Consider the following 26,938-nt stretch of genomic DNA (forward strand, 5'->3'; position numbering starts at 1 on the left):
TTTTCATGCCCTGAGAGTTTCCTGGCCTGCTGACACACTGCTATTTCCATTTAGTTCATAGAGCAGAAACTGTGCCTGGTATCTCTAAAATCCCCATCAGTAACTAATCTGTTGGACTACTTAAACCTGACAATCTGAGTATTTCATGTATGCTGAAGATGCTCATGGTTTGCATTAACTTTCCCAAGAAGTACATTCTTAAGGCTTTAGTAAAACACCACATGAGTCAAAGAACATTTTGTAACAGAAACTCTTTTGTAGCAATCATTACTGAACTGACAAGAATAATAAGAGTGATCACAAATTCTTTCTTGCATCATTCTTCACTAAAAAGATGTGCATTATTTTAGCATTTCTAAGCATAGACAAATCTGAACCTATACAGTACGTCTGGTAAATTACTTTTTTCATTTTGATACTTTTAAATTTAATATGCATGTATAATTATTATTATTATTACCTGTTTACAATATGATCTTGGTATAACAATACAGTTCTGCCATACAAAGTGTTTTGCATGAAGCAAAAATGATTAAATATTCCAATATAATTGTCAAGATCCAGAATAACTGTATCTTCTGGATTTGGTTACAAATGAGTCCTTAATTGCAGTCTAACTGATTTCGGTTTTCTTTCTGATGAGTATATTTAAATTTGCTCTCAGCTCTGTTTGAATAGGATCCGCAATTGGTATCAATCCTGTACTAATTTCTGTGTTTCAGAAATCCTCTCATTCCAGTGCGTTAGTTGAAATGTAACTGGACATCTGCAAAAGGAAACATAATGAAAAATAATTATCATTGTGGGAGTTTATGGTACATCGTCTTTCTGTGTCATTTCGTCTCGCATTGATTATATAGTGAGTGCTGCTTAGAAGAAAAAATAATAATTGCTTACACTTATATATAGTGCTTTTCTGGACCCTCCACTCAAAGCGCTTTACAGGTAATGGGGACTCCCCTCCACCACCACCAATGTGCAGCCCCACCTGGATGATGCGACAGCAGGCATAGTGTGCCAGTACGCTCACCACACACCAGCTATCAGTGGGGAGGAGAACAGAGTAATGAAGCCAATTCAAGATGGGGATTATTAGGAGGCCATGATCGGTAAGGACCAATGGGAAATTAGGCCAGGACGCCAGGGTTACACCCCTACTCTTTTCGAGAAACGCCCTGGGATTTTTAATGACCACAGAGAGTCAGGACCTCGGTTTTACGTCGCATCCGAAGGACGGCGCCTGTTTACAGTATAGTGTTCCCGTCACTATACTGGGGCATTAGGACCCACATGGACTGCAGGGTGAGCGCCCCCTGCCGGCCCCACTAACACCTCTTCCAGCAGCAACCTGGGGCAGCTATCTCTTCAACTGAGACAGCAATGCGTGTTCTGCATGCTGACATTGTTGGCAACAATATTCCTGAAGTTAAGTGTTTCTGAAAACAGGAAAAGGTCAGCAAAAGTCTAAACAAGCAAGTACTGGTGATCACGAGAACAACCAGGACACAACAGGTGCCCTTTATTTAATGGGTTGGGAGCTACTGCATATATAACATTTATTAATATAGGATGGCAGAAAGTAAAAAATTTGAGGAACTACCAAATTAGTTTATCTAAAACTGAAGCTATTTCAAAAATATTGAAAGTGAAGGCCATTTTCATTAGGAGTTGAAATGCAGTCGATAATTCATCTACATGTGTTTGTGTCCCGGTAACAGAAAGCGATAACTCTGAGTAACAGGTTACATTTTCACTATTCTGTTGCGTTGTCTTTCAGTGTGTGTAGTTAAGGTGGCTGTGGGCATTTTGCAATCTTAAACCTAAAAAGCAATACCAATGGAAAAATTGGATGTTGTCGAACAGTTTGAACCTGACTACATTTAAATGCGTTGTTCAGAGTTTTGTCAGGGGACCACACAAGAACAAATATGCCACATTCATTAAAATGTATACCTACTGTGCAAAGATACAGCATTAAATTGATAAATCATAACCACAATAATCCGTAGAAAAGTACCAACAGTTACTAACATTACCTGTTAAATACAAAAATCCTAATGAAGAGCCAAATGTAGGAACCATGAATAAAAGAAAACTTCTCATCAATCCATTTACCTACATATTTAAAAAATTCTCTTAGTGCAATGTAACAATGCTCCAAGGTCTCCCAGTCTTTCTACAGTACGAGCATTTCAGAAATATAACAAACCACCTTACAGCAGGCTCTGAACGCTCTGCCCTTCTGTCCTGCCTGTATTGTGACCTGCTGTATACAAAATGATACCATCAACATGCAAATATGTGCAAAGATTACCCAGAACAGATTCTGTCTCACTTATGTAAGGGAAGGAATGTAGTATATTAACATGTTAATCCCACGGGATTTCCAAACGGGGGAAAAAGCTATGGGTTAAGAGCTTTATTTGTTTCAGTTCTTTTAGGATGTGGAAGTCGTTTCATTGGCGTTGTATCAATTTACAGTATGTCATTCCACTCAGCCTTGAAAGATGCTGTCTTTGATTTTTTGCAGGGCTCAGGACTTCAAGTATGGAGCCTGGTGATTTTGCACTAGGAGTTCCCCTCTGTGTGAATTCCAGGTTTTTAGAGGGGTCAAAGGTTGTGTCCCAGTGTGCCATAGAATATTCTCAATCAGAGGCCATTATTGCTGCAGATTCCATGAAATTACAAAACAAATACACATAACGGATTCCTTTGCAAATAAGTATGATGGGAAATTCATAACTGAAACAGCAGATCCTGAGTTCTAGTCCCAAGTCTAGCTTCACAAGTATAACAACAAAAGTTACAAATGAAAAGAAGCTGGTCGTCCCACCCAGCCTGTTTACGAGTCAGTTAAAAGTAGTTCTGTTAAAAGGTTAAAGTGTGAACAGGATCACCCACCAGTCTTCAAAAATAGACCTGACTTCTTCTGACAAGTAAACAACCATGGAGGACTCGTGTGGTCAAAGAGCTGACGCACATACAGTCAACTCAAGAATAAATCGGCACCGTTCGTGAAATTGAGCAAAAATGAATGTATAAAATAATCAACACATATAGGGACTCATATTTTGGGCAAACATATGGGGATGCGGTATACTTTTATTTTAACACAATTTTTCAAACACAACACATTTTATCGAGTAGTACCAAAACATAGTTTCACAATTATCAGCACCCCTACAATTAATATTTGGTGAAGCCTCCACTTGAGAGGATAACAGCACTGAGCCTCTTCCTGTTAAGTGTGACTAGGTTGGAGCACACTTTTGGAGGGATCTGGGATGACTCCTCCATGCAGAACATTTCAAGATCCTCGATAGGCTTGTGGACTGTCCTCTTCAACTCAGACCACAGGTTTTCAATAGGATGGCCATTGCAAAACATTGATTTTGTCTTCCCCAGCCATTTCAGTGTTGATTTTGATGTATATTTGGGGTCATTGTCTTGTTGAAAGGTCCATCTACTGTATGGCCAAGTCTCAACCTGCTGGCAGAAGCAACCAGGTTTTGCGCTAAAATATCCTGGTAATTCATCGATCTTAACAAGAGCCCCTGGACCACCAGCAGCAAAACAGCCCCAAAGCATCAATGATCCACCACCATATTTTACTGTGGGTATCAGGTGCTTTTCCTTTTATGCAGTCCTCTTTTGTCACCAAACATGCCGATGGTGTGCACAGCCAAAAAGTTCATCAGATCACATCGCACAATTCCAACTGTAGAATCGTAGTTCCGACAACGCTTGGCAAAGTTCAGGTGCTCAGCAAGGACTTCTTTCGCGCAACCCTTCCAAAGAGCTTGTTGACACGGAGGTGGCGTCTGTTTTGAAACTCGATAACCCCAAGATTCCACTAAACTGTACAGTTCTGAAACTGTGATCCTTGGATTTTTCTCTGCCTCCATCACCATCTTCCTCACTGTGAGTGGGGGCAATATGCACATGTGCCCTCTTCTTGGCAAATCTGCAACTGTTCCAGACTTTTTGAAACCTTCTGATTATTGCCCCGACTGTGCTTAGTGGGATTTTCAACTGTTTATGTATTTTCTTACATCCGTCACCTGCTCTGTGAAGGTCGGCAACCATCTGTCTCTTTTCAGCTGAAAGATCTTTGGTTTTCCCCAAACGTTTGAGCAGAAAATTTGAATCTGTATGTGTATTTTTCATTTTATACAATCATTTTTGCTCAATTTCATGAAGGGTGCCAATAATTCTTGAGTTGACTGTATCTGTAACATTTAACCGCACACAAAGTGGATATGATAGCGTGATAGTGTGAAATGAGGACAATGGGAATCTTTTGTACTGTTGTTCCCAATCTACTGCATGCACACCACCATGGGCACATTATGTCACATAAAAAGCTAAAAGGCTGTGATTTTCAAGCAAACACCTATTGTTTTCAGTATTGTTAAGGAGAAAAAGGAAGGAATTGACTCAAACATGTATGAGCAAGAAATTGTGCAAATATTGGTTTTAATAAGAAAAAAGTAATTATGAAGAGTGCTTTACTGTTGCCTTTATTTACACAACAACCTTTATAATATCCGGAAACCAGCCTCTCTCCCATTAAGTATTTAAAGGGTGTGTTTTCTCCTTGTTTGCCCTGACAGTGTCACGGCAGACTCCACGTGCCAGGCTGAGGAAAACGTCTGTCCGGAGGGGAGAGAAAGGAATGCAGAGCGGGGGAGGGTGTATTACAGCAGGCAGCACTCTTGACTTCCTTCCTACCAGGAAACTGAAAGACGGGATCAAAGCCCTGGTAAATCACGAGCCAGACCCCAGTTGCGGTACCTTGCCCCCAGCCCCCCATGGTCTCTGTGTCCGTATCCCAGGTTCCTGAATCTGTAGCTTTCCAGACACGGCCTGCCTGGAATTCCTGACCTCCTCTCCTCCCTGGGCTAGCCTGCTAAACCCCCTCTCTGCGGCAGCGGCCAGGTTGTCACTTCTGAATGAAAAGGAGTGTATACAGCCCCAGTGTTTCACCATGTAAAAACTGAACATGTGACACACTAATTCTGGGACTCTGCCAGTTAGAGCCAGAGAGGCTCCCATCCCTCTTCTCCTTCAGGACACGTTTGTTCTTTCTGCGGTTTTTGGTTATCAGGACACCTACTCACACAAAATTGGCTGCTAATAGCCAGCAGCCATATCACCCTGCAACTCCTAACTGGCAACCCACGGAGGAACCTGGATGTGAGACCTCCTGGGGAAAGCTAAGGTTGCTGCAGGAAGAGGTGTTAGTGGGGCCAGCAGGGGGCGTTCACCCTGCAGTCTATGTGGGTCCTATTGCCCCAGTATAGTGACTGGGACACTATACTGTAAACAGGCGCAGTCCTTCAGATGAGACGTAAAACCGAGGTCCTGACTCTCTGCGGTCATTAAAAATCCCAGGACATTTCTCAAAGAGAGTAGGGGTGTATTCCCGGCGTCCTGGCCAAATTTCCCATTGGCCCTTACCAATCATGGCCTCCTAATAATCCCCATCTTGAATTCGCTTCATTACTCTGTTCTCCTCCCCACTGATAGCTGGTGTGTGGTGAAGGTACTGGCACACTATGGCTGTCGTTGCATCATCCAAGTGGGGCTGCACACTGGTGGTGGGGGAGGGGAGTCCCCATTACCTGGAAAGTGCTTAGATTGGAGTATCCAGAAAAGCGCTATATAAGTGTAAGGAATTATTATTTGTACTAGCAGGAACTAACTGGTCCACATTCCATATAGATACAGTATGTAAATATTCTTTATCGTACCCTTGATTACATTTTTTTAATTAATGTACATTTTATTACACTGGTACATCATTGACAGTAATTTGCCAAACAGAGGTGTCATTTATTTCTGAAATCTGCTTGCTATATTGATTTCTTTTATTCAGAGCTGACAATTCTACTTTGTTCTGCCCTCTTTCACAACATTATGCTGGGTAGTTCTTTCAAATGGTTTTCAGTGTGTTTACATAACAAATGAAAGTAAAAGCTGACATATTGATCATAAATTGCATAGCCTCTAAGCATGTCCTTGGTCTCAGACAAACTAGGTTTCAGTTCTGGCATTACTGAAATGACAATCCAGATAGGCATCTACATATTGTGAGCAAAACTATCCTTGTAGAGATGGTATAGAAGTAGTTGCTACTGAGCAGATCCAAGAAAAAGTATAAATGCCATCTTTGATTCCCAACAACAGTACTTGTGCGTGTTACATTTATTATTGCATTCTTGTGAGAAAGTACAGGGCTTCAGTATTTGAGGTGACACACTAACTTTTTTTAAACATGTTCTCGTATTTTAAACCTGCAAGTAGAGCTACAACTTCAATTCACACTGGAGTAGAACCAGACTGGCCAAGTGTGAAGACCAAATGATACAGTTAGTGTTAATTACAGATTCAGGATGACCTGCATTTTTTTCAGACTAGAGTCAGACTCTGAACTGTTTGTGCAGACACATCCCTGTGCTGTTTTTCTTTTCCAGACACTACATACCAACTATAAATAGCTACAACAGCACAATGCAGTTGCATAATCATATATCAGGCTTTAACTTGAATCAGTTTTTAAACAGACTTATTTAATAAGCGGACTCATGTTCATCTGCAGCTGCTGATGCTCTTATTTTATTACTTATGCTCAGTTTCAGATCAGGCAACTAAATGTCTCACTAAGATATGTTTTACACAGAACAAAGGTTTATTTACCCTAAAGTGTGTGTACAGCGTTTACACTGTCTAGTTCAAAAGTTAAAAAGCAACATCAAAATGTGGAAGTGATAGTTATGAAGACTGCATTTTATGAAAGAGATCACTGTTCAGAGCATTCAAAGAAAAAAAATCTTGAAATTATTATGATCCATAACTCATCTGTGATTAATAAATTTGCATAATGGACAATATTAGTACTACTACTACTACTACTACTACTACTACTACTACTACTACTACTACTACTACTATCAAAGATATCTATGCAGGTAGTTTGTAAAGGAGAAATGGAATAATTTTCTTTTCTACACAAAATGAGCAAAAAACATTATTATTATTAAAGAAAACCATCGGCAGGAAATCACACAGAACACAACATCTTAATTTGGCATTTAGAAACGAAAAAGGTTCACTGGCCATTAATCCATTCATTTGCCAAAGAAAACCGGAACTGACAGTTAAATTCACTCTATATATTCTTCCACCCAGAATCAGAGGCCGTCAACTCTGCCCTAAGAGATGTCTCCAAGAAAGGCTTTCCATCCTTCATCATTCTACACTGAAAACTGCACACAAGACATGCGTTTATGTACCGTTGATGCAAGAAAACCAGAAATTGTCTGAAGTCGGAGGCTCGCAGATACTGGCTGGCTGCTGGCTGGGTAGCTTGTTCTATCGAATGCTCTCACGACCCTCTGGGTGAAGACGGGCCTCCTGTTCTAAACGGGACAGGAGTGAATCGGCTGTAAATGCTGTAAATGCACTTCTGCACTTTTACCACTTGTGTCCTCTGGTCGGATCCAATGGGCAAAATAATCCAAAAGAAGTGCCTACATTCTGCTTGAAAATAAACTCGATATCCTCTGAAGCACTCTCTCCAGAAAAAAAAGAAAGAAAAAATGACGTTAACCCGCCTGTACCAGCTGGTAATGTAATTTTCCATTATTTCCATCATTATGAGCAGTATGACAGCTAGACATGAGGACTTTGGCATCATACCAAAAAAGCTTACTGAAAGTATTCACTAATACCATTGATTCCTATTATTCTTCTTTCTCCTCTGGAATCATTTGCTTTGGCTTAATTTGGGAGTTCGGGGCTGATTGACTTAATTTGGAATGCATCAGATCAATACAGTTATTTGCCCATTACATAATAATGTCACAGCATACCGATTATTTTTAAATAACATGCAGCGTTCCTAAAACTCCAACATCATTATTTAACATAATTTACACTGGTTAAAATGTAAAGGGCAGCACTTAAGTACAGGGAATATAATCATGTGCCAACAGCCCACCCTTATAAATGTCACAAACTGACCATGTTTAGGATGTACTGTAATAGCTGCTTAGGTGGGTCCTGAGTTTCAGTAGCAGATGAAGTGAGTACCCTCCTAAGCATAAACTACTCTGGGACCTTCTGCAATAAAAAGGCTGCATACATTCAGTTATAAAACTCTAGCTGCCCTGAAGCTTTGCTGTTATATTTAGAAGTATACAGAATGATGAACAGAACACTGGGATCAACATTTCCCAGTCCTTTTATTAATATTATTTTGTGTCTGGGACTTCTCCATTTCAAGAATTATAATAAGTACCCAGTCCAAACCATAATAATAGGATTGTCTACTCGAGCATTCATTATTAGAGATCAGCGCGACTGCTTACAATTTAAATGGAATAAAAAACACTTTTGTTTCTAGATGATTTGCTTTTCTTAAGGGGAGGCTCTTAAGAGGCAAAACATTTTTAGTTATCATGACTAAAATCTAACACAAGAATAAGAGTGTGACAAAGCACACCTGGTGAAAATCAAGTGGTAACTGTAATTTATTCCTTAAACGTTGCATGGTTAATGGACTTTATTACTTACAATCAAAGATGATAGGCTAGCCCTCTACCACACCCAACTAAGTACACAGGAAGTATGAGTAATGAATACCCTTTTTCAGAGTTTTGTCTTTATGGCCAGGCTGTCTTCCTTTCAGCCAAGCAGGCTCAAGTCAAATCTGCATCTTAACCTGCTTACACACTAATCCACTGAACATCCACCCAATTTAGAACAGCCTGTTCTTCTGAGGCTCTTTGACAACTCCTGTACTGCTCAAAAAGATTGAGACAGTCGGTGCTCACTGGAGGAATGGCATGTCTCTTGGTGATGACATACAGTAGCAGCTATGCAGATGCTCGGGAAGTCTCAGGAGTCACTGTGTGATGGAACACAGAGAACATCCTGCTCATCCCAGCCCGGCCCTAGTGGATTCCTGGTCACGGCAACACCTGGATCACGGAGTCCAATCACAAGCTCCTTCCCCAGTTAATCAGTCTTTAACAACGATTAAAATAAACACCTCATACAAAGAGAATAAAAAGTCTTTCAGTGGACAGCACTGTAATTCCTTCTCAGGATTTGATGGCCCATAGAACACAATACTCTTAGGAGGCTACGGTGTGCATTGTTTCCAGCTAATTTTGCTCGCCCTCTCCATCATGCCAGCAAAATGAACTGCTAGATTTTAGAAAATGTTCTATTAAAAATGCAGATCGTCCAACAAACCTGAAAAAAAAAATCTGAGCGAAAACTAGAAACCGCTAAGGCATGCAGGGAATGCAAGAGGAGCTACACAATAGTATTTTTGTCTTACCTGGTTAAAGACAGGTAAAACAAGACAGCTCTCATTTTTGTTGCCCAGGCACGATTGACACTATGAACTTTTTTCTCTCTGCAACTTCCTCATTTTTGTGAAAATCACCTTTCCTGAACAAATATCAGTGCCATAAAAAACGAATTGCCTAGCGAGACAATTTCCAAGCCTTGATCAAAGTAAAAAACTATATCCTCAAAATGGTTTTCAAGAAACCAAAACCTGGCTGTTCTTATAGCATGTCTTTAGTGCAACAGCCACTTTAGCCTCTAGAGTAGTAGTTGCAAGTAAGGTAACAAACTCTCATGTTCAGAACCGACGGGATACAGTATTACAGCCAGTACAATTGCATAGTATTACAGTCAATAACGTGGCTTTTTAATGAAAAGTGTTTCTGATCAGATAAAACTGTAATTTAGAATGTGAAGAGACAATCTTTACATTCTTAACTGATCCCACAAAACAGTGGGCGGTTTTTCTGTACAGTATATATATAACATATATTGTATAACAAGCCAGTGTTTCTCAAACTTTTCCTTCCCATAGCATACCTACATAAATATAGTATTTTGCCAGCTCAAGTACATTGTTAAACAGTAAAATTATAAAGAAAGACTATTTCAGTGTTCAGTAGGAGTTTACCTCAAAGTGCACAGCTGCATTATCTTGGCAGGAACTGATGACAGTGAAACCATCTGATACGATGCTGGAGCTCTTGCTCAGCTGCTCTTAGACATTGTCTGTTTTTTTGTTTTTAATGTTCATCAAACCTGAAAAACTCAACCTACATCGAGTCTTGTACATCGAGTGCACCAACACAAAACTCTGGTACCTCCACAAAAGTAAACTAGACCTGTAAACTATTTAAAGGCGAGCTGCAATGCTATTTTTTTCATTTCGGGGTTACAATGAATGAGCAATGATAAGTACATTTGAAACCACAATGAAACTAACAAGTGCAAGGTAACATGCACAACCTCCGATTTACATCACAAAAGAGGCAACATTTAAGTGTGTGTGTAGCACCATGTTCCCATCACTGTCTGCAATTCAGAACGACACAACAAAACTTCAAATGACACGAAAGCAGCCCTATTACATTGTCAACATGCTTTAGACCAAGCGGTTTTTGCTGCTGTATTTTAAATATTTTCAAGAAACCGGCACATACAAGGCAACATGTTTTATACATACTTCATCTAATTTATTGCAAAAAAAAAAGCAATTTTCCAACCAACTAAAATACACTAAAATACAATACAATACAATACAGGTTTTGCAGAAGTGATCTATCATTTACATGGGTGGTTATTTTATGGTAAATCATACCTACAACAAAAATTCTAGCAGGATTTATACTTTTGGAGGACTTACTGCAACATAGCCCGTGCCATCACCTGAACAGGTGATCTAAATGAGGGCAACTGGACTGAATTCAACATATGGACTTCAAGAAACGTTGTTTCTTTTTGTCTTCTTTGTACTTTTTAGTGTAGAATTAAACCTGTACAGCTTGTCCATTGAGCCAGCTCCCTGGTGTACTGATATGCCATTCCACACAGTGTATCACTACCTCTCTTAATAGTAAAAATACATATCAAACATCACCATTGTAACATGTTTATTAAAACACCTTTGGGGATACTGTGATTCATCAGTGCTTTCTTTTTATTTGTTTTATTTTCAAATGCAACATAGCTATAAGAGTCTAAGATAAAGTCTGAGTGTTCGCTTCTATCCTAACAGGAAATAAAGAGAAATTTCCAATCATCACTGGCAATGCACTTGATAGGCCTAATTAATGTTAAATATTTCTGGGTAATTTCTGGATGGCGCTGAACAGTTAAGATGAATTCTCCCAGCAGAGTATACAGAAGTAGCAATAGTATCTAGAAGGCCCAGAAGAAGAAATGTTAATTTTAGAAGAGTCATTTTTCACTTAGAAATGGTATTTCTATTACCCTGACCCATTTTAATCCATGTTTAATCTTTAATCCTTAATACAATGTTTAAACATTAATGTCTTGCAATGTAATGGCAGTCCTGAAATAGCTCTGAACTGGAAGCTTTCAACACAGCAAGACCATTTACAATCCAGGACCTAAGACAGTCATAATCAGTGGTGGTCACTGGTGGACGACTTCACCATTCACAGATTCAAAAACCAGCAAATGAGAAAATGTTTTGACAGAACTTAATTAATTAGCCTGAAGTTCCTCATGCATGGACAACTAACACCATCAGCCTCGAGCAGCAGCTAAAATTAACAACCACTACAAAGAACATAGCTGTGAACACTCGTTCCTGGCACATCAGTTCAGTGTGAAGCTTGAATCAATACCTTTCTTTTAAGTAAAAAAAAAACCTTTAGCATACAAAAACAAATATGAGATTTTACATGGCGAATATGAAAAGCGAGTTAAAACATTGCGCTGTTCAGGTGAACTGGACAGAGAAATGGAGCACAGCAAAGCCTTTTCCTCTTTTGGCCAGGTACCATAGCTCTTTGGTGGCACGAGTCTTAACTGGACTGTATTGATAAGGTCTTTTCAAATGTTTGAAAACACAACAATCACGATGTTTACTAGTTAAAGCTGTGTTATATACACTTGTAGTATATAAACTCTCTTCCTTTGTAGAAGCTTGGGCAGGGAGCTGTGTCAGCATGTGTAGGCCTCAGAGGAGCAGTTTATTCCATGCTAAAAGGAAAAGAAAAGTCTTGAATCTTAGCTTACAGACTCAGCAGTGAAGTGGTATCTGTCTCATGTACAGTAATTGATATGTCTAGAGATTATGCAATGCTCACCTTGAACATGAAAGATCTTGCCTCTCTGCTTCTATTACATATACAGTACATGGCACAGATGAAAAATGATCATGAACCACTTGGTTTTGAATGTTGTAGTTGTTCTGCCCCCTCTTGCTGTGGATTAAATGTAAAGCAATCTCCACATGCACAACGATAGATGATGGATTCTACTAAGGCAACAAAAAAAGTTCAAATGAAGTAAATTTGAAGCTCCGTCCACTGTCAGTCTACAAACGGAAAATATTCAAGACCTTGAAAACTCAATCCAGGACCAGTGCAAGGATCTCCCTGAGTGTAACTCAGAAAACCACCCAGGACAAACCCCAGATTCTAGGGATCTGTCAACTCGCGCCTGCTAAAGTCAGTGTTTGTACCTCAACCATCAGCAAAAGACTGAACCAGGAATGGTTTTCCTGGCAGGATAGCCAGGAAGAAACGGTTGCTCACTAAAAAGAACGCTGCCAAGGTGCACCTGAACGATTCACGAGACAACTGGGAGAATGTTCTGTAGACAGATGAGTCAAAAGGTTAATTTCCTGGCCACAATAAGAAACATAGTTTGCAGCAAAAACCATCCAACAGAACAAACTCATCCCAACAGTCAAGTATGCTAGTGCGAGATCCATGGTTTGAAGCTGCTGGCTTGCCAGCATTGACACAACCATAAATTCTGCTTGGCATCGGCCCATTCTGGAGGAGAATGTCAGGTCATCCTCAGCTGTAATTCAGATGACAGTGGGTCACGAGACTGAACAGTGATCCTAAATATACCAACAGATATACAACAGAACAGCAGAAGAGCAATAAATGTCACGTTTTGAAACGGCCAAGACGAACTCCAAACCTTAACCTCATTGAAAAAGTACGGCAGGACAGGAAGTGAGGTGCCATAAGCCTGGATGAGTTCTGTAAGGAGGAATCGGCCGAAAAGAAAAGAGCCGATGAGAGAGACTGGCAAACATAACGCGCAGTCAAAGTCACTGCTGCTACCAGTTACTTAATCTTAGGGTTTGCATACATATTAATTTGAAGAGAATACACAATGGTGGATCACTTTGTTAATTAACCAATCCATAGCATCTTATGTTTTTGCGTTATAAATGTTTAACCAGGTCATCTCAATTTTTTTAATTAGAGTTTCATGAATATCTATAACGTTTCTCAGCACTGCGCAGTCTTGAGTTCCCGTGCCTAGGGGACTTCTGAGAAGGTTCTCTGAGATTCCTGAGAATCTCTTCTTCACTTATTTACACAAAGCGCCCTTTAAGGTGCTACATTACGTCACACTCCGGGGTGTAATCTGATGAGGACGATGATAATTGATCCTCTAACTAACAAAAGAAAATACCAGGAATGTTGCCACACAGCCTCTGTTAGGTAGAGGGCGTCTGGAGCGATCTGGACATGTTTCTGCTGTGTCCTACAACAGTGCTCTGCAACAAACAAGTAAACTGCAGTTTCCAGAGGAATGCCAGCTGGCTGCCTGTTTAATCCTTTTCTGCTGACACTGCTAAGAGTTTCAATGCCTTAGCACTCCTCCTATCCATTGTTTGCCTGCATTCCAGCTGTTGTAAAACAACAACAATTAATTTCTTGCATTTTAAAAGGCTTTTCACCCAGAAAGATCAAAGTGCTTCACGGAATTCCTGATCCACTTCACCACTGAAGAGCACAACCTTTCTGAGTGACATCAAATGGTCATTATTTGCCAACACAGACTCCAACAGGTCAGGCACAGAAGGGGGAACTGCTTCATAAGCGGAATCAGGGGGAAACGTCAGGTAGACAAGGATTAAAGGGAATTCAGCCAGGACACTGGGGTAGGGATCTTCAATGACTAAAAGTAGTCAGGACTTGTCCAATATCTCATCTGAAAGAAGGCACCGTCTAAAGCGCAGTGTCCTTGGTAACAGCACAGGGGAATTCATTTAGAATATTTCACATACTGCTCAACAAACACCACTTAACAAGGGTAACCCAGTTTTCCAAAATGCCATAACTCTGGCTAGCTGATTACAAAAAAATACAACAAAAACTACATAAATGTGCAGTCAGAGAGTCTAAAAAAATCTCTGCTGCCAATTTAAAAAATGTTGAAATAAAAGGCAAAAAACAGAATACAGGCAAAGTATCAAGTTCCGACTGAAGTTTAACTTACTGTATATCCCCAATCCCCAATCACATGCACCTCTAGTGTTCTCAGAAGCTTCTCAAATACTATTGTAAATAAGAAAATGGGATTTAACCCATAAATCCTTTTTTTTGGTAAATAAAACATAGGTTCCTTTATAGAAACAGAAGTAAGGCTTGCACACATGGTCTCCGGTGAATAATTTATGTGAAGAGAGGAGCACAGGGAAACCTAAAAAAATCATTGAAAAAACTCCAAATGAACAGGGCCTGTTAGTGAATGGTGTTATTACAGGGCAAAAGCCAACAAAGGCTGTGCTATCTGGTTTCCTGCAGGCACTGCACTGGGAGTGAGCCCATGCTTCTGAGATCAAATACCCTTTAATAATACAAGGCTGGAGGTAAGAGCAATACCTGTGAGCGATGGCCACCTGGAGCAGGCACACTGAATTGCGATTGCCAGATGTAATGGTTAAGGCCGAAGGGTGATAAAGCCTTTACTATTGTTTTGGCCTCTTTTCATTGCGTTTTTGTTGTTTGTTTTTATCTGCCACAGACTGGATTGCACAGGACTGCTGGCTTTTATGTTCTGTTCCCGAGAGAAAATCAACTTATGGCGCTCTGGATTCGCTAATGTTCAAGCGACCAATTAACCATCTGTCTCTGGCAGAGCAAATGTGCACGTACACAAAAACCAACAACAACAGAATCAACTTCAGTCATGCGTTTTAAAATTTTGCGGTCATCGCCATTTGTATAAAAAAATGGCCCTGTTAAAAAGGTAAGGTGCGATAGTACTGTATGAATTGTGGACTAATGTATTTTCATGTCCTGGTCTGAAAAAAAAACAGAACCGCTGCTGACCTCCCGACATTATAATAACGATAGTAATGCGCCACTTATAAGGACTTTTAAAAAACTCACAGTGCATTATAGGACATGAACACATAACACGTATAAAAAAAGAGCACAGTAAGATGACTTATAAAATCAAGAGTAAATTTAAATTAAACATTAAAAGGTGCAGTAATAAGGTCTATAGGAGAATTTAAAAAATAGTTGTTAAGCCTCTAATGCATTTGACAAGAAGTTCCGGAAAAGTCCACAGAACAGAAGGCTTTACTATCCATTGGGTATGTAACTTAGAATAAAAAGATCTAAATCTGCAGATCTCAGATTAAGTGTAGGACTGTACTCATGCAATAATCCCTTGATATAACTTGGAGCTAGACTATTCAGAGCCTTGTACATGAGCAGGAAAACACCTCCATCCATCCATTCTCTCACCTCTTCATCCAATTCAGGGCTGCAGGGGAGCCAGAGCCATGACAAGCAATGGGTTTAAACAGGCTCCCCCCTGGACAGGACGCCAGTCCATCGCAGGGCACACACTCACACCAGGGCCACTTTTCCCAGAAGCCTATTAGCCTACCAGTATGCCTTCGGCCTGTGGGAAGAAACCCACGCAAACACAGGGAGAACATACAAACACCACACGGATCACAGTCCACAAATTGAGCTCTGGGCCCCAGCACTGTTTAAAGTTAGCAAAGTTAACCACTGAGCAAAACACCTGTCCAATCTGATTTTTCACAGAGAACCAGGGTAATCAACACAGGACAGAAGTTGTAGGATGAAGCAGAACAGATTTAGTGAGGACACTAGCTGCAGAATTTCAGACATTCTGAAGACATGACATTAGCAGACGCCCAAGTAAAGGAGGCACTTTAGCAGTCTAGTCAGCTTATTTTGATAAAACAAAAACATGTAACAGCATTTCAGCAGAAGATAGTAAGGGCATCTGTTATGCAGATGGAATGAAAAATATAGGCTATCGCTGTGATGACAGACAAGATGTGCTAACATGTTGCTGCCTTACACAAAGTTGGCATGAAGAAGAATTAACCTGTTAACTGTACATTTGGCTCTTCACGTTAAGGCCTTCACAGGCCCCTGCCTGGCCATGACATTCAAAACCCAGCTTCAGCCCAACAACTCTCAAGACGCAGGACTGCTAAATAGTTGTAATGGTTAACCCAGGTAAGGCTTAAATAGCTCCAAGGGAGGAAACACTGGAGCAGAGTTCAACTGAGGAAACATCTACATCACTACATCAAAGCAGAAACATCCAGGCTCTCTAACCAAGTAAAACACAATGTGCACTCCCACAATAAAGGGTCCCAATTATTGATTATACTGGCTCCACCTGGCTTTTCATGTGAAGATGAAAGCATTCTTCAACCCCTGATAACAGCTCCCAGTTTCCTTCAGCCAAAACAGAGGAGGGGGCCTTGCTTTCGACACATTATTCTGCATTTTTGAGACTCTAAGAGGACTTTCAAAACAAGCACTGTGAATCTTTTAACACTTTAGAAAGATTTACTTTTGAAAAATGACAATGTTCAAGCACAAGTGCTTCAGAGAAGTTAAATGAGAATTTCCCAACGACAAATTCCATGTTTTCCACAAGAGAATGTCTGCAAAAAGCAATACAATTATAGGTTTAATTGCTTTAAAAAAGTTTCCCAAGAAACCCCATGAAACATACTCCTTAAATACTGTATATTACTCATTTTTGTCAAACATAACACTGTCCATTGCTATAAGAACAGATGAAAACACATCACTGATTTAACAGATCGTTCCCCGTGTAGGTGGAAATTTATTATGCTGGTCATACCCGTGACTATATTATATAGTATATAAATACAATTAAACTGACCAGGAATACAAAAGACACTCTTGTTTTCTTTAGTTAAGCTCACATCACTTACTTTGTAGTACTCCACCCCCAGAGTTATAGACTGTGCCGTTGCCCCTTGACCTTTCCCTCCCCCCTCCCTTACCCTGTATAAGGGGGCTCCCTCAGTGCTCGCCCTCTTGGCACTGCGTGGCAAGCTAAGGGAAACTGCGCTCCCCCCCTTTCTCTCCACCTGCCATCTCTCTCACTCTGCTTACCTCCTCTTGGTGAACCGCACCTGCCTCAGTAACTAAGAAGGTCAACAAAACCCCTGTCTTTGTGGAGCTGCAAAACCTGCCTTTGGCCTGTTCTCTATGATCGTCCTCTCCGCCAAAGCAGGTCAGGGCTGAATCCCTACAATAACGTGTCTACAACTTGATCAAGTTTTCTTCTTCTGCACAGGCCAGCTAACCTCACCGACTGTACTCACCTATGCTCGTGGGGAAGATGTCCTCATTGTTGATCTGAACCTCAATCCAGTCCATGAGCAGGTTCATGTACTGCGGGGCTGGGAGGGCAGTGGGTTTCTTGTATTTGTGGTCGTCCTGCCACCGGTACTCGTACCTGGGACCCCCCGACATCACGGGGCAGGTCTTCTCCGTGCAGAACTCGCAGATGGTGCCGTAGATCAGGTTGATGCGGTTGAAGAAGTCCACCACGTGCACGGCCACCCAGTCGTTCAGGTCCTCCCCGTGGGGCAGCTGCACCGCGGCTCTCAGGTCGACCCCCGAGTTGAGGGAGGCCTGGGCCTTCTTGTGCAGCTCGAAGCGCTGGGTGCCCGGCTCGAACTTGCGCTTCGGCCGGAAGGTCCTGTCCTTGTTGAAGACTTGCTTCAGGGTGATGGACATGCTCGCGGGATCGGGGGCGGCTTCACGGGAGGGAGGAGGGGGTGGAGAAGAGTGCCTCTGGGCCTCTGCGGCTGCTATCCCTGCAGGGGCTTTCTGCGGCGAACATTGGCAGCACAAAAACCCACTCGTCTTACTGCGACGTCTCGGCTGGGAAGGGCTTCCTCAAGACATCTTTCCCTGCAAAAATAAAGCAAAAGGAGGGCATTGACACGTTTTAAAGGCCCAAATATTTAATACTCTACCTTTAAAAACACTGCAGTTTATGATGCAAGCCGATCTTTCTGTCTCTTATCAGGAGAGGCAGGGGTGAGAGTACATTATTTGTCAGACTCTCTCTTTCAACGACACCCTCTGCTTTCCTTAAAGTGGTGATCTAAAAAGCCTTGTTATGATACAAAGTTAACACAGCAATTTGGGTGGACACTAAAAAACCTCTTGAAATTTTAACATTTACCTACCATTAGTGGCGTTAAAAAATGAAACTACCTATGCAAAGTCCCTTAATAATAGAACATTAGGCCACCATATGTAGCCAGCACGACCTGTATACACTGTGAGATAGTTTACCAGCAACCGGAATTCTGCAGGAAGGATACAGATGTTCCATGAGAAAGTCAGGCAAATCACACCTTGTTGATCTATAGTAGGTGGAAAAGACTGTCTCGGGTGTTATTCAAGAATCTTTCTTAAATACTCAATGGGATTTGGATCTGGCGATGGGAAGGCCATGACATACGGATAACATCAGTGTCAAGACCATCAAATCACTAAGAAAGCACCCTTCCAGCAAGACACCCATGAAGGCAGGAAAGAAATGAAACTCCCCAGGTTAAAAGTACAGACAAGTGATCTGCAGTTGCTCACTCGTTTGCCTTTGCCTTTCAAATTAATGCATGGATCCAACTTTCCTGAAGTTTGTGCTTTTGCCCGCTGTTGCCCTTTGCACATGAAGTCTTTCTCTCTCAGCTCCATGCAGACGTGACCTTAGAGACGGTTGCTTATCAGCAAGTTCAGCTGTCTTGGTCACTGAAGTTCCTGCTAAACACTCAAGGATAATCACCCCTCTTTCACAGTTACAGAGGTCCTGCTGGCCATAATTACAGGCCAGCAATTTTACACATGACCCTAAACATTCTGGGATGTTATTTAACTAATAAATAAACCACACCTGTGTGGTCACTCTTGCTGCTTCCAGGTTTTCGGCCTACCTGAATGTATCCTTTTCACACAGAATACATCATGTTAGAAATGAAAAATGAAATACCATGGCATACCAGATGGCTAAAATCCATACCAACAATTTACTTTTCTCCCTAACAAAGCACAACAAAGGAAAGAAAATAAAATATTCAGACTTTTCCACTGGTGACACATGAGCAATTGTAAGCAATGCAACTTGGGTGCTACTTGTGTTCTGACTGATGGATTTCTGTGTTTCAGTCCTGTTGCTGCTTGCCCTAACTCCACACAATGGATGACTCTGTAGTGAAGTCAGATAAAGTAAGCTACTGTGGAACACAGACATAAGCGCACAATACATATTTGTGTTCTGTGAATGTGAAGCTTTGTCACAGAAATAATAATGTTTAACCATTGGGCTACTTTTTCTTACTGTACTGCAGTAGGTTAAAGTTGGTTAGTTCGACACAGATGCAGCAGGAAGTACCAACACTCAATCCAAAAAAAAAATCTTTACCCGCGGTCTTCCATCTGAATAACTGAAAAATGATTTTGATGACATAGTTTATAACTACCGATTTATTGCTTGCCTTTATTTGTAGAACAGCAGTTTCAGAAGTCGCCAATAATATATCTGAATGTCAAATCACATATTAAAAACTTTCCAAGTTCCCTCTGTTATAAAAATGTCTGTAAAAAAATAAATAATTATAATACATAATTATGAAACAGTTTTTTTAATATATTTGTGACTTGCTGAAAGCCCCCTTTTCCATATGCTCAGTAACATTAAACCAAAATTCCACCTCTAAATAGTCTCTCCTTCAAACAGAATTGATCCAATTGGGTCAGTTTTCATCTCTCAATATATGTCCTAATGGAGGCTATCTTCCAGATGCAACTTTTCTTAATCGTTTCATGATCAAAATATTGTGAGTTTCCGTGGATTCCTCAACCAATGGAAGTGCATTCCTTTGTAACCTAAAATGTCTAAATCTCTCTTAACGCAGACATTACTGCCAGGTGTTACCGCTGAAGTGGATGGATGCTCTGCTGCAGATTCACGCTGTGGTTTTCTTTCATTCCTCCAAGCTGGCTCTTGTAGCAGAACCCAGTATTTTAAGAAAGGCATGTCGGAACAGCGGTGGCTTACTATGACCAACACAGTTAGGACTGCTACTCCTAGTCAGTATACGGGTTTTATAAATACCCACATTGTAAAAAACAGTCAGGTCTGCTCAGCTTCGAATCCTAAAAAGTTTAAGAGGTCAAAACTGAATCAATAATCAAGAGAAAACCAATACTAATTTTGAAGATATCCGTTTTTAAAACTATAACATTATTACAACAGCAAGACAACGGTAGAAGACAAACTGAAAGGTCTCAGAGTTAATCAATTAAAGTGGTTCATGAGAAAAGAAATGTATTAATGTATTAAGTGAACTTTTCACTTAAGTGTTTACCAGCGTGATACTGTTTCAGACTACGCAAAGGGAAGGTATGCTGATTAATTGTCGAGTATCACCCATCCATAAAGAAATGTATTTCTAGAATATGTTAGATTATGGAAAAAGTACTTAAAACTAAACTTGAATTTGAGACATCTGTGTGAAAGACAGGTGTCTATAGTGATGATTTTCACCAAAATCTCATCACATTTCACACCATGCAGGAAAGTAATAGTAATGCAACAGAATGTTAGGAAATAGTCACAAGTGTAAAGTTTAAGTCAGAGGACGCTATATTTAACTTGCATATTACACTATGTTAGAATCACCCTGTTAGAATAACAATATTGTTGCTCTGCACTCTGGTTAGAGAAGAACAAACCGATATATTCCTGTTCTTAAAGGAATGTGTTGACAGATTTAAAGAAGGGGATGAATTTTCAAAATTGAACACTTTATAAACAGCGAAATATAAACCACACAATACAAATGGAAACAAATCAAAAGTGCTTTTAAAACAGAAAAGGAGAATCTTCACCGAGAATTGTGTGTTTGGAACAAATTATCTACAGGATCAAAACTGATACCTTAGCCTCTTCTAAAAAACAGCTGAATGAGATCGTTGGATGAACTAGCAAAGAAGTGAGATGTTTAATGGCCTTCTTATATTTGTACCCTTTCATATGTTCTTATGCAAAATGAATTATTTTATTTTCACACCATTTAATTCAGAATGGCTAATTGTGAATTACTGTATGCTGATTTTATTCATAATGACTTAGGGAAGGTAGAAACCCTGCATTCTTAGTTACCAAAAAGTGGACTATTGAGACTAACTAACATTTCTCTCATTGTGAATCATTGGAGATCTTCTCATTTTTAATTTAGATTATAAACAAAGCAATATTTCCCCCTGTAAGTGAGCCTATCCTCACTCTATTGAATCACCTTTTAACCCATTCTCTAAAAATGTCCCATGTCCTGTTCCTATGCTGAGAACACCACAGAAGCTGCACTACACCACTGCTGTGTTGCTCACATTCAAATATCCTATCATTGGTGTTTAGCAGGCTACAAGAATGGTGCCCATAAAACTGAATTATGGGTAAGAAAATTGAATCATGGGATTGATTTCCTATTATTCTTCATACTATCCTTGTAGAAGAGAACTTGTTTTGTCATCTTCTCCCACCATGAAGAGTGTATTTCTTATATCGATGGGTGAGAAACAGGACTATATCACAGGATTTACACGTGACTTCAATGACTATACAACAGTGTTTGTTGGATTTGTGCAGATGTGATGCCATTCCAAGAGAAGTGATTCTTCATTATTTTTGCAGAAAACAGTAAACAAAAACTACAACTATGTCGAGAGACCTAAGTCTGGTTTCCCTGCTGTATCTGGAATGTTAACTGCAGTTTAAGACTTTTGCATATTCACAATAAAGAGGTTTATCCTAGTGGCACTGTTTTGTGCCTGGCAGGGATTAATAGCCAGACAAAACCTAGACATCCTGAAGAGATGAACCTCCACCGGTCTGCCTTGCCTGCTTTCTATTTTACAAAACGATGGCTGAAGGCTGTGCCATAACATTCATCATATGGATACACTATTTCCTTGAATGTACATTATATCATTAAGTGTAATGTGGTAGGTAGGGATGGATTCCTTTAACCTAACTTTGTGGCTGAGACCACAGTGAAATTACAAAGAGAATTCTTAAGTATTCCTGTCAAATATCATTCTCCTTCCTCTTCAGAACACTGAATATGACTCTCTCCCCTAAAACTGACCAACACTGTGGGACTTTCCAAACATGTTGGGAAGCAAGTACTTCCTGATGTAGGGCTGTCCCATTCTTTAGTTGGAATTTATTATAACACAGTTCTTCTTTCCAGGCTTTACAGACCACGATATCAAAACATCTCTGGGTTCAATTTTCCCCTGGAGAGACACTGCTTATTCCTGACAACGCAAGAGAGAGTTTTTCAGGTTGTGCTGAAGTCATTTTGTATTTCTTTGTTTTCATTTGTTAAGGAAGCATTCTGATCTGCACAGGAATTGACTGAAACTCACTGCACTCCCTTGTTTTCCAAGGGCTGAGCTGGTCTTTCAAATGCAAAAAAAAGAGGAGGACCAAGGTTTATTGTCGCTTTGTACTTACTTAACTGTCTGCAATGAAAATGACTGAGCTTACAACCTTTTCATAGGTTTAAAAGAAAGACATGTAAAGGTAAGGGTAATTTTAGGACACATAAACATATTATATAAACACAGTACGGTTCAGCACATACCTTCCTCCCTTCCCCATCTCTCCAGACGCTTCAAGTATCTGTTCAACTCATTATTAATGTGGTCAATAACAGAATTTTTGACAAAGGTATAAGTGGTGTTGATTATTGCTACTTTTGTTATTTGTAAAGAAGTATACTGATTCATAATTATGTGCTTTATAGTCACACTACTGTTTGAAACTGTTTGAAAAATCATTTGAATCACTTGTCTGTTCATGTGACATGTAACATGTGACAGAAACATCCACCCCAGTTGTGTAACTGTGTAATTACAAGGATAATAAATCTGGCAGCTGTCACTTTTCATACAAGATAACATCCCGACCAGTTTCTGTATTATGTGTAATGTGTACAAGCTGGAGAAAATGAACTTTTCAGGGGTGAAAAGATACTTACTGCAGGGATCAGTGTGAAGCATAACCACCAATACCTTTTTTTCCAGCCTCTCCATATTTACTGTTTCCAAAAAACAAATAAAGTAACCGTTCAGGGCACACAAGTAGTAACTCCATAACTACCCTAGTCTGACCATCAAACAACACATATGCCTTTCTAGTAAAAGGAGAACACAATGGACTCCAGTCAGACGTGGAAAAACTCTCTTCAATATCTGCAGAGTATATCAGAAGAGGAGACAGACTGATTACAATACATAAGGACACTGACATACTAGTAATTTAATTGATTTCTGAGAAAATTGGCTCTTGTGTGAGGGTATGAGGTTCTGTGTCAGTGTGCCCTGTGATAGATAGGTTTCCTGTTCAGGGTGTATCCAGCCTTGCACCCATTGCATGCTGGGACAGGCTCCAGCTCCTTGGCAACCCTCTATTGGATGAAGAGGTTAGAAAATGGATGGATGATCCATGGATGGCAGTGCAGTGGCTCTGTGGCTAAGCATCTGCGCCTGTGGCTGGAAGGTTGCCGGTTTGTATCCCACGGCCGGCAGAGGAATCCTACTCGGTTGGGCCCCTGAGCAAGGCCCTTAACCCCAACTGCTCCAGGGGCACTGTATAAATGGCTGACCCTGCGCTCTGACCCCAAGCTTCTCTCCCTGTCTGTGTCTGTGTGTCTCATAGAGAGCAAGCAGGGGTATGCGAAAAGACAAATTACAAGAAATACAAGAAATTGTACATGGCCAATAAAGTGATTGCTTGCTCTCTCTCTCACTCAAAGAGCTCATCCTGCCATTTCTTGAAAGAAGTTAGGGTGTTGCTTAGCTTGTTTCATACTCCCACAAAACTTTGGTTACAGACGTGCCTCTTGTTCTTAGTTTTACATTCACTTCCATATAGTTTCTAGTTTTGTCCTGTGGTTGGTTTTTCATTATTCACTCAGAGCAGATGATTACTGCTTGGGCAGGTGTCCTAGGACTTCCTCGGAGGTGGTAGGGAGTTTGCCTACCCTGCCAGCAGTTCCAGTTCAATCTCCGCCTTCGCCTCTGCTGTTCCTATATAACTGAGCGAAATCCTGAAATCCTGAAATTCTGCGATTTAAAGGATCAGACTGGTTTGAAGTGGGTTAAGTCCACACTGCATCATAAAATTTGTTCACACAGTCTTCACATTAAAATAGCCTTGTAATTTGTTTGAATAACAAGAACTATCCAAGGAGACTGTAGGAAGTTTCTTATCATCCGCCAAGATTTAGTCTCCTTTAGTGCACAAGGTCAAGGGCAGCATGCTTAGAAACTAAGCAAGTATCCATGGAGACATGGTGAAATAAAAAATAGTTATTGCTGAACTTTTTCTGTTACAAAGATTAGTTATTATTGTCCCACATTTGTACCCTTATTGTAACAGTGAACTATTAAACTATTTAACCATAAGATCTAATTAGCTCTGGAAAAGTATTCACCCCTTACAAACCTCCCATTCCACAAGCTTGCCATCTTAAATTATAATCATTACACTTCAAAGGAGGACTTCATATTTGAAATTTACTCTGAAATTAACCAAAAAAGCTAACCATATTACACATTTTTTTAAGTAAATTCTCAAATGTGTAAGTATTCCACCACTTGCTACAGCAACAGTAAATCAGTTCAGATGCAAATGAAGAGTCTGACACAAAGTGTAGTGTACTGGTCTCTGTTGGAATGCGATCAGAAAGGTTTAACTTGACTTCAGAGTTAATTCAGCTGTCTCACTAAGTTTCCTCGGACAGATACTGAATTTCAAGCCACAATACTAAGAAAAATCAACCATGAAAATCAAGGAGCATTAAAAGCCAATCAGAGAAATAAGTGGTTAAGAGGCAGAGATCGGGAGAGGGTCACTTATCTGCTTGAGCACAGCTAAGGCCATTATTAAGAAAAGCAATGTGAATCATGCCACCCACTACTACCCACCTTCAGACGCTGCCTAGATCAGACCACCCTTTCAAACTGAGCAACCAGGCAAGCAGGAAACTGGACATGTCCGCCATCAGTTCTCTGACAGATCTTCACAGTTCTTATGTCCAAGATGAGATGTTTATACATCAATGCTATCCTGGCCCCTATACAAATCTGTTCTCTGCGAGTGAATTACAAGAATGAAGCCTTCAGTGAAAAAAAAATTATCTTAATTTTCATGAGATATGCTGTAGACAAGTGACTAAATGCTTTATAGTCTGACAAGACAAAATATGGCAGCATCATGTCACAGGAATGCTTGTCATCAGCAGGGGCTGCTGGGCTTGTCAGAAATGAGTGGAAATGGATGAAGCACTGTGCGGAGCTGGAAGAGATCAAATTCAAATATACTGTACTGACAGCAGTTATTGCTACCAAAGGTACAATGCTGAGAAAAAAGTTTGTGAACCATCCGTTCCATTTTCTAAAGTGTTACCCAATACAGTGTTGTTGGGGGGGAGCCTATCCCAGCAAGCAACAGGAGCAAGGCAGGATACAGCCTGGATGGGACAGTTTCCTCTGGAGGCTCTGGTTTCCTCCCACAATCCAAGCACATGCTGGGAGGTTAAGTGGCTTCTTTGGAATGGGCCCTGGTGTGAGGGCGTGCATGTCTGCATGTGTGTGTGCCCTGTGATTGCCTGGACATCCAGGTTGTATCCTGTCTTGTTCCCACTGCATGCTGGGATAGGATACAGCTCCCCTGGGACCCTGAACAGCATGAACAAAATAGAAAACGGATGGATCTCATCCTGCCTTTGCTTGGAGATAGCCAGGGTGTTGGCTTTGCCCAGTGCTGCCCAGGACAGACTCGAACTGGATACGTGGTTATTGAAATTGATGCGATATTGCCATGCTGCCAGGCTTGCAAAGGAAGTAGTAAAAGCCCTCCTCTCACAAGTGGCTGTTTAAGGGGACCACTCATAAGTAGTGCTCGATGGGGGAGTGTGGTACACACACCGAGAACAAGGACAAATCCCAATCATTGCCATTTCTTGGCAGAACCGTGAGCTTACAGGATCAACATGGATTTTTTAACTAGAAACAGGTGGTCTTTATACACTAAAATGAGAAGAAATATGTGTATGTGGGGGGTGGGAGGTGGGGGAAGAATATTACTGGAAATGTCACAGAGCTGATTTAAAAATCTTGTTTCCTTCAGTTCAGTTAATGACTGTAGAGGTTTCAAAGCCTCTGGAGACCGTCCAGAAGAATGTTGCTTTTGAGTTAAAATACAGGGCCACATTGTTATGATTCTTGTAAGTGCATCAAATCAATGTGTTACATTGTGAAGATTCAGACTTGCATTTGGCCGATAAACAATAGACTTAAAAAGGATTCAGAATTTCATGACTATTGTCCTCAAGCATCTTTGAAAGCCTAAGTGGCACAGCACCACTATAAGAGATGTTTCCTCTGTGCCAGAAGACCAGCCATTTGGAGCAGGGAACTTGGATTTTGTTGGAAGTCCTGTAAAATGCTCACCCTACACACTATGAGATCTGTTACATCACAAAATAAAGAAGGAAAAAAAGTGTGGTCAATTCAACAACCTTATGATTATCCTTTTCTATTTCAATCAGACAGCCTAACTGAAATGCACCCCTAACAGAGACACAGATTCTGCCCCTTTCAAAATCTTTGAGGTGTCAATGAAAATGTAGTCGTTTCAGTCTAAACACTTCCAGTTCCTGGCCATGGGAGAAGTGTCTTTCTTTGTGCAAATAAAGCGCACTAACACATGGCCA

General features: G+C 40.5%; 1 protein-coding gene across 1 annotated transcript in view; it reads right to left on the reverse strand.

Annotated features, from left to right (window-relative positions):
- Positions 1-26,938, reverse strand: part of LOC102694195 (MOB kinase activator 3B) — a 53,134-nt gene that overhangs the window by 15,098 nt on the left and 11,098 nt on the right. The window contains exon 2 of the mRNA XM_006626578.3: positions 17,459-18,053. Coding sequence (XP_006626641.1) covers positions 17,459-17,876 — 418 coding nt within the window. The 5' untranslated portion in view covers positions 17,877-18,053. The remainder of the gene's footprint in view (positions 1-17,458; positions 18,054-26,938) is intronic.

The sequence above is a fragment of the Lepisosteus oculatus genome, chromosome 3 (assembly GCF_040954835.1).
Source record: "Lepisosteus oculatus isolate fLepOcu1 chromosome 3, fLepOcu1.hap2, whole genome shotgun sequence".
Classification (NCBI taxonomy): Eukaryota; Metazoa; Chordata; class Actinopteri; order Semionotiformes; family Lepisosteidae; genus Lepisosteus; species Lepisosteus oculatus.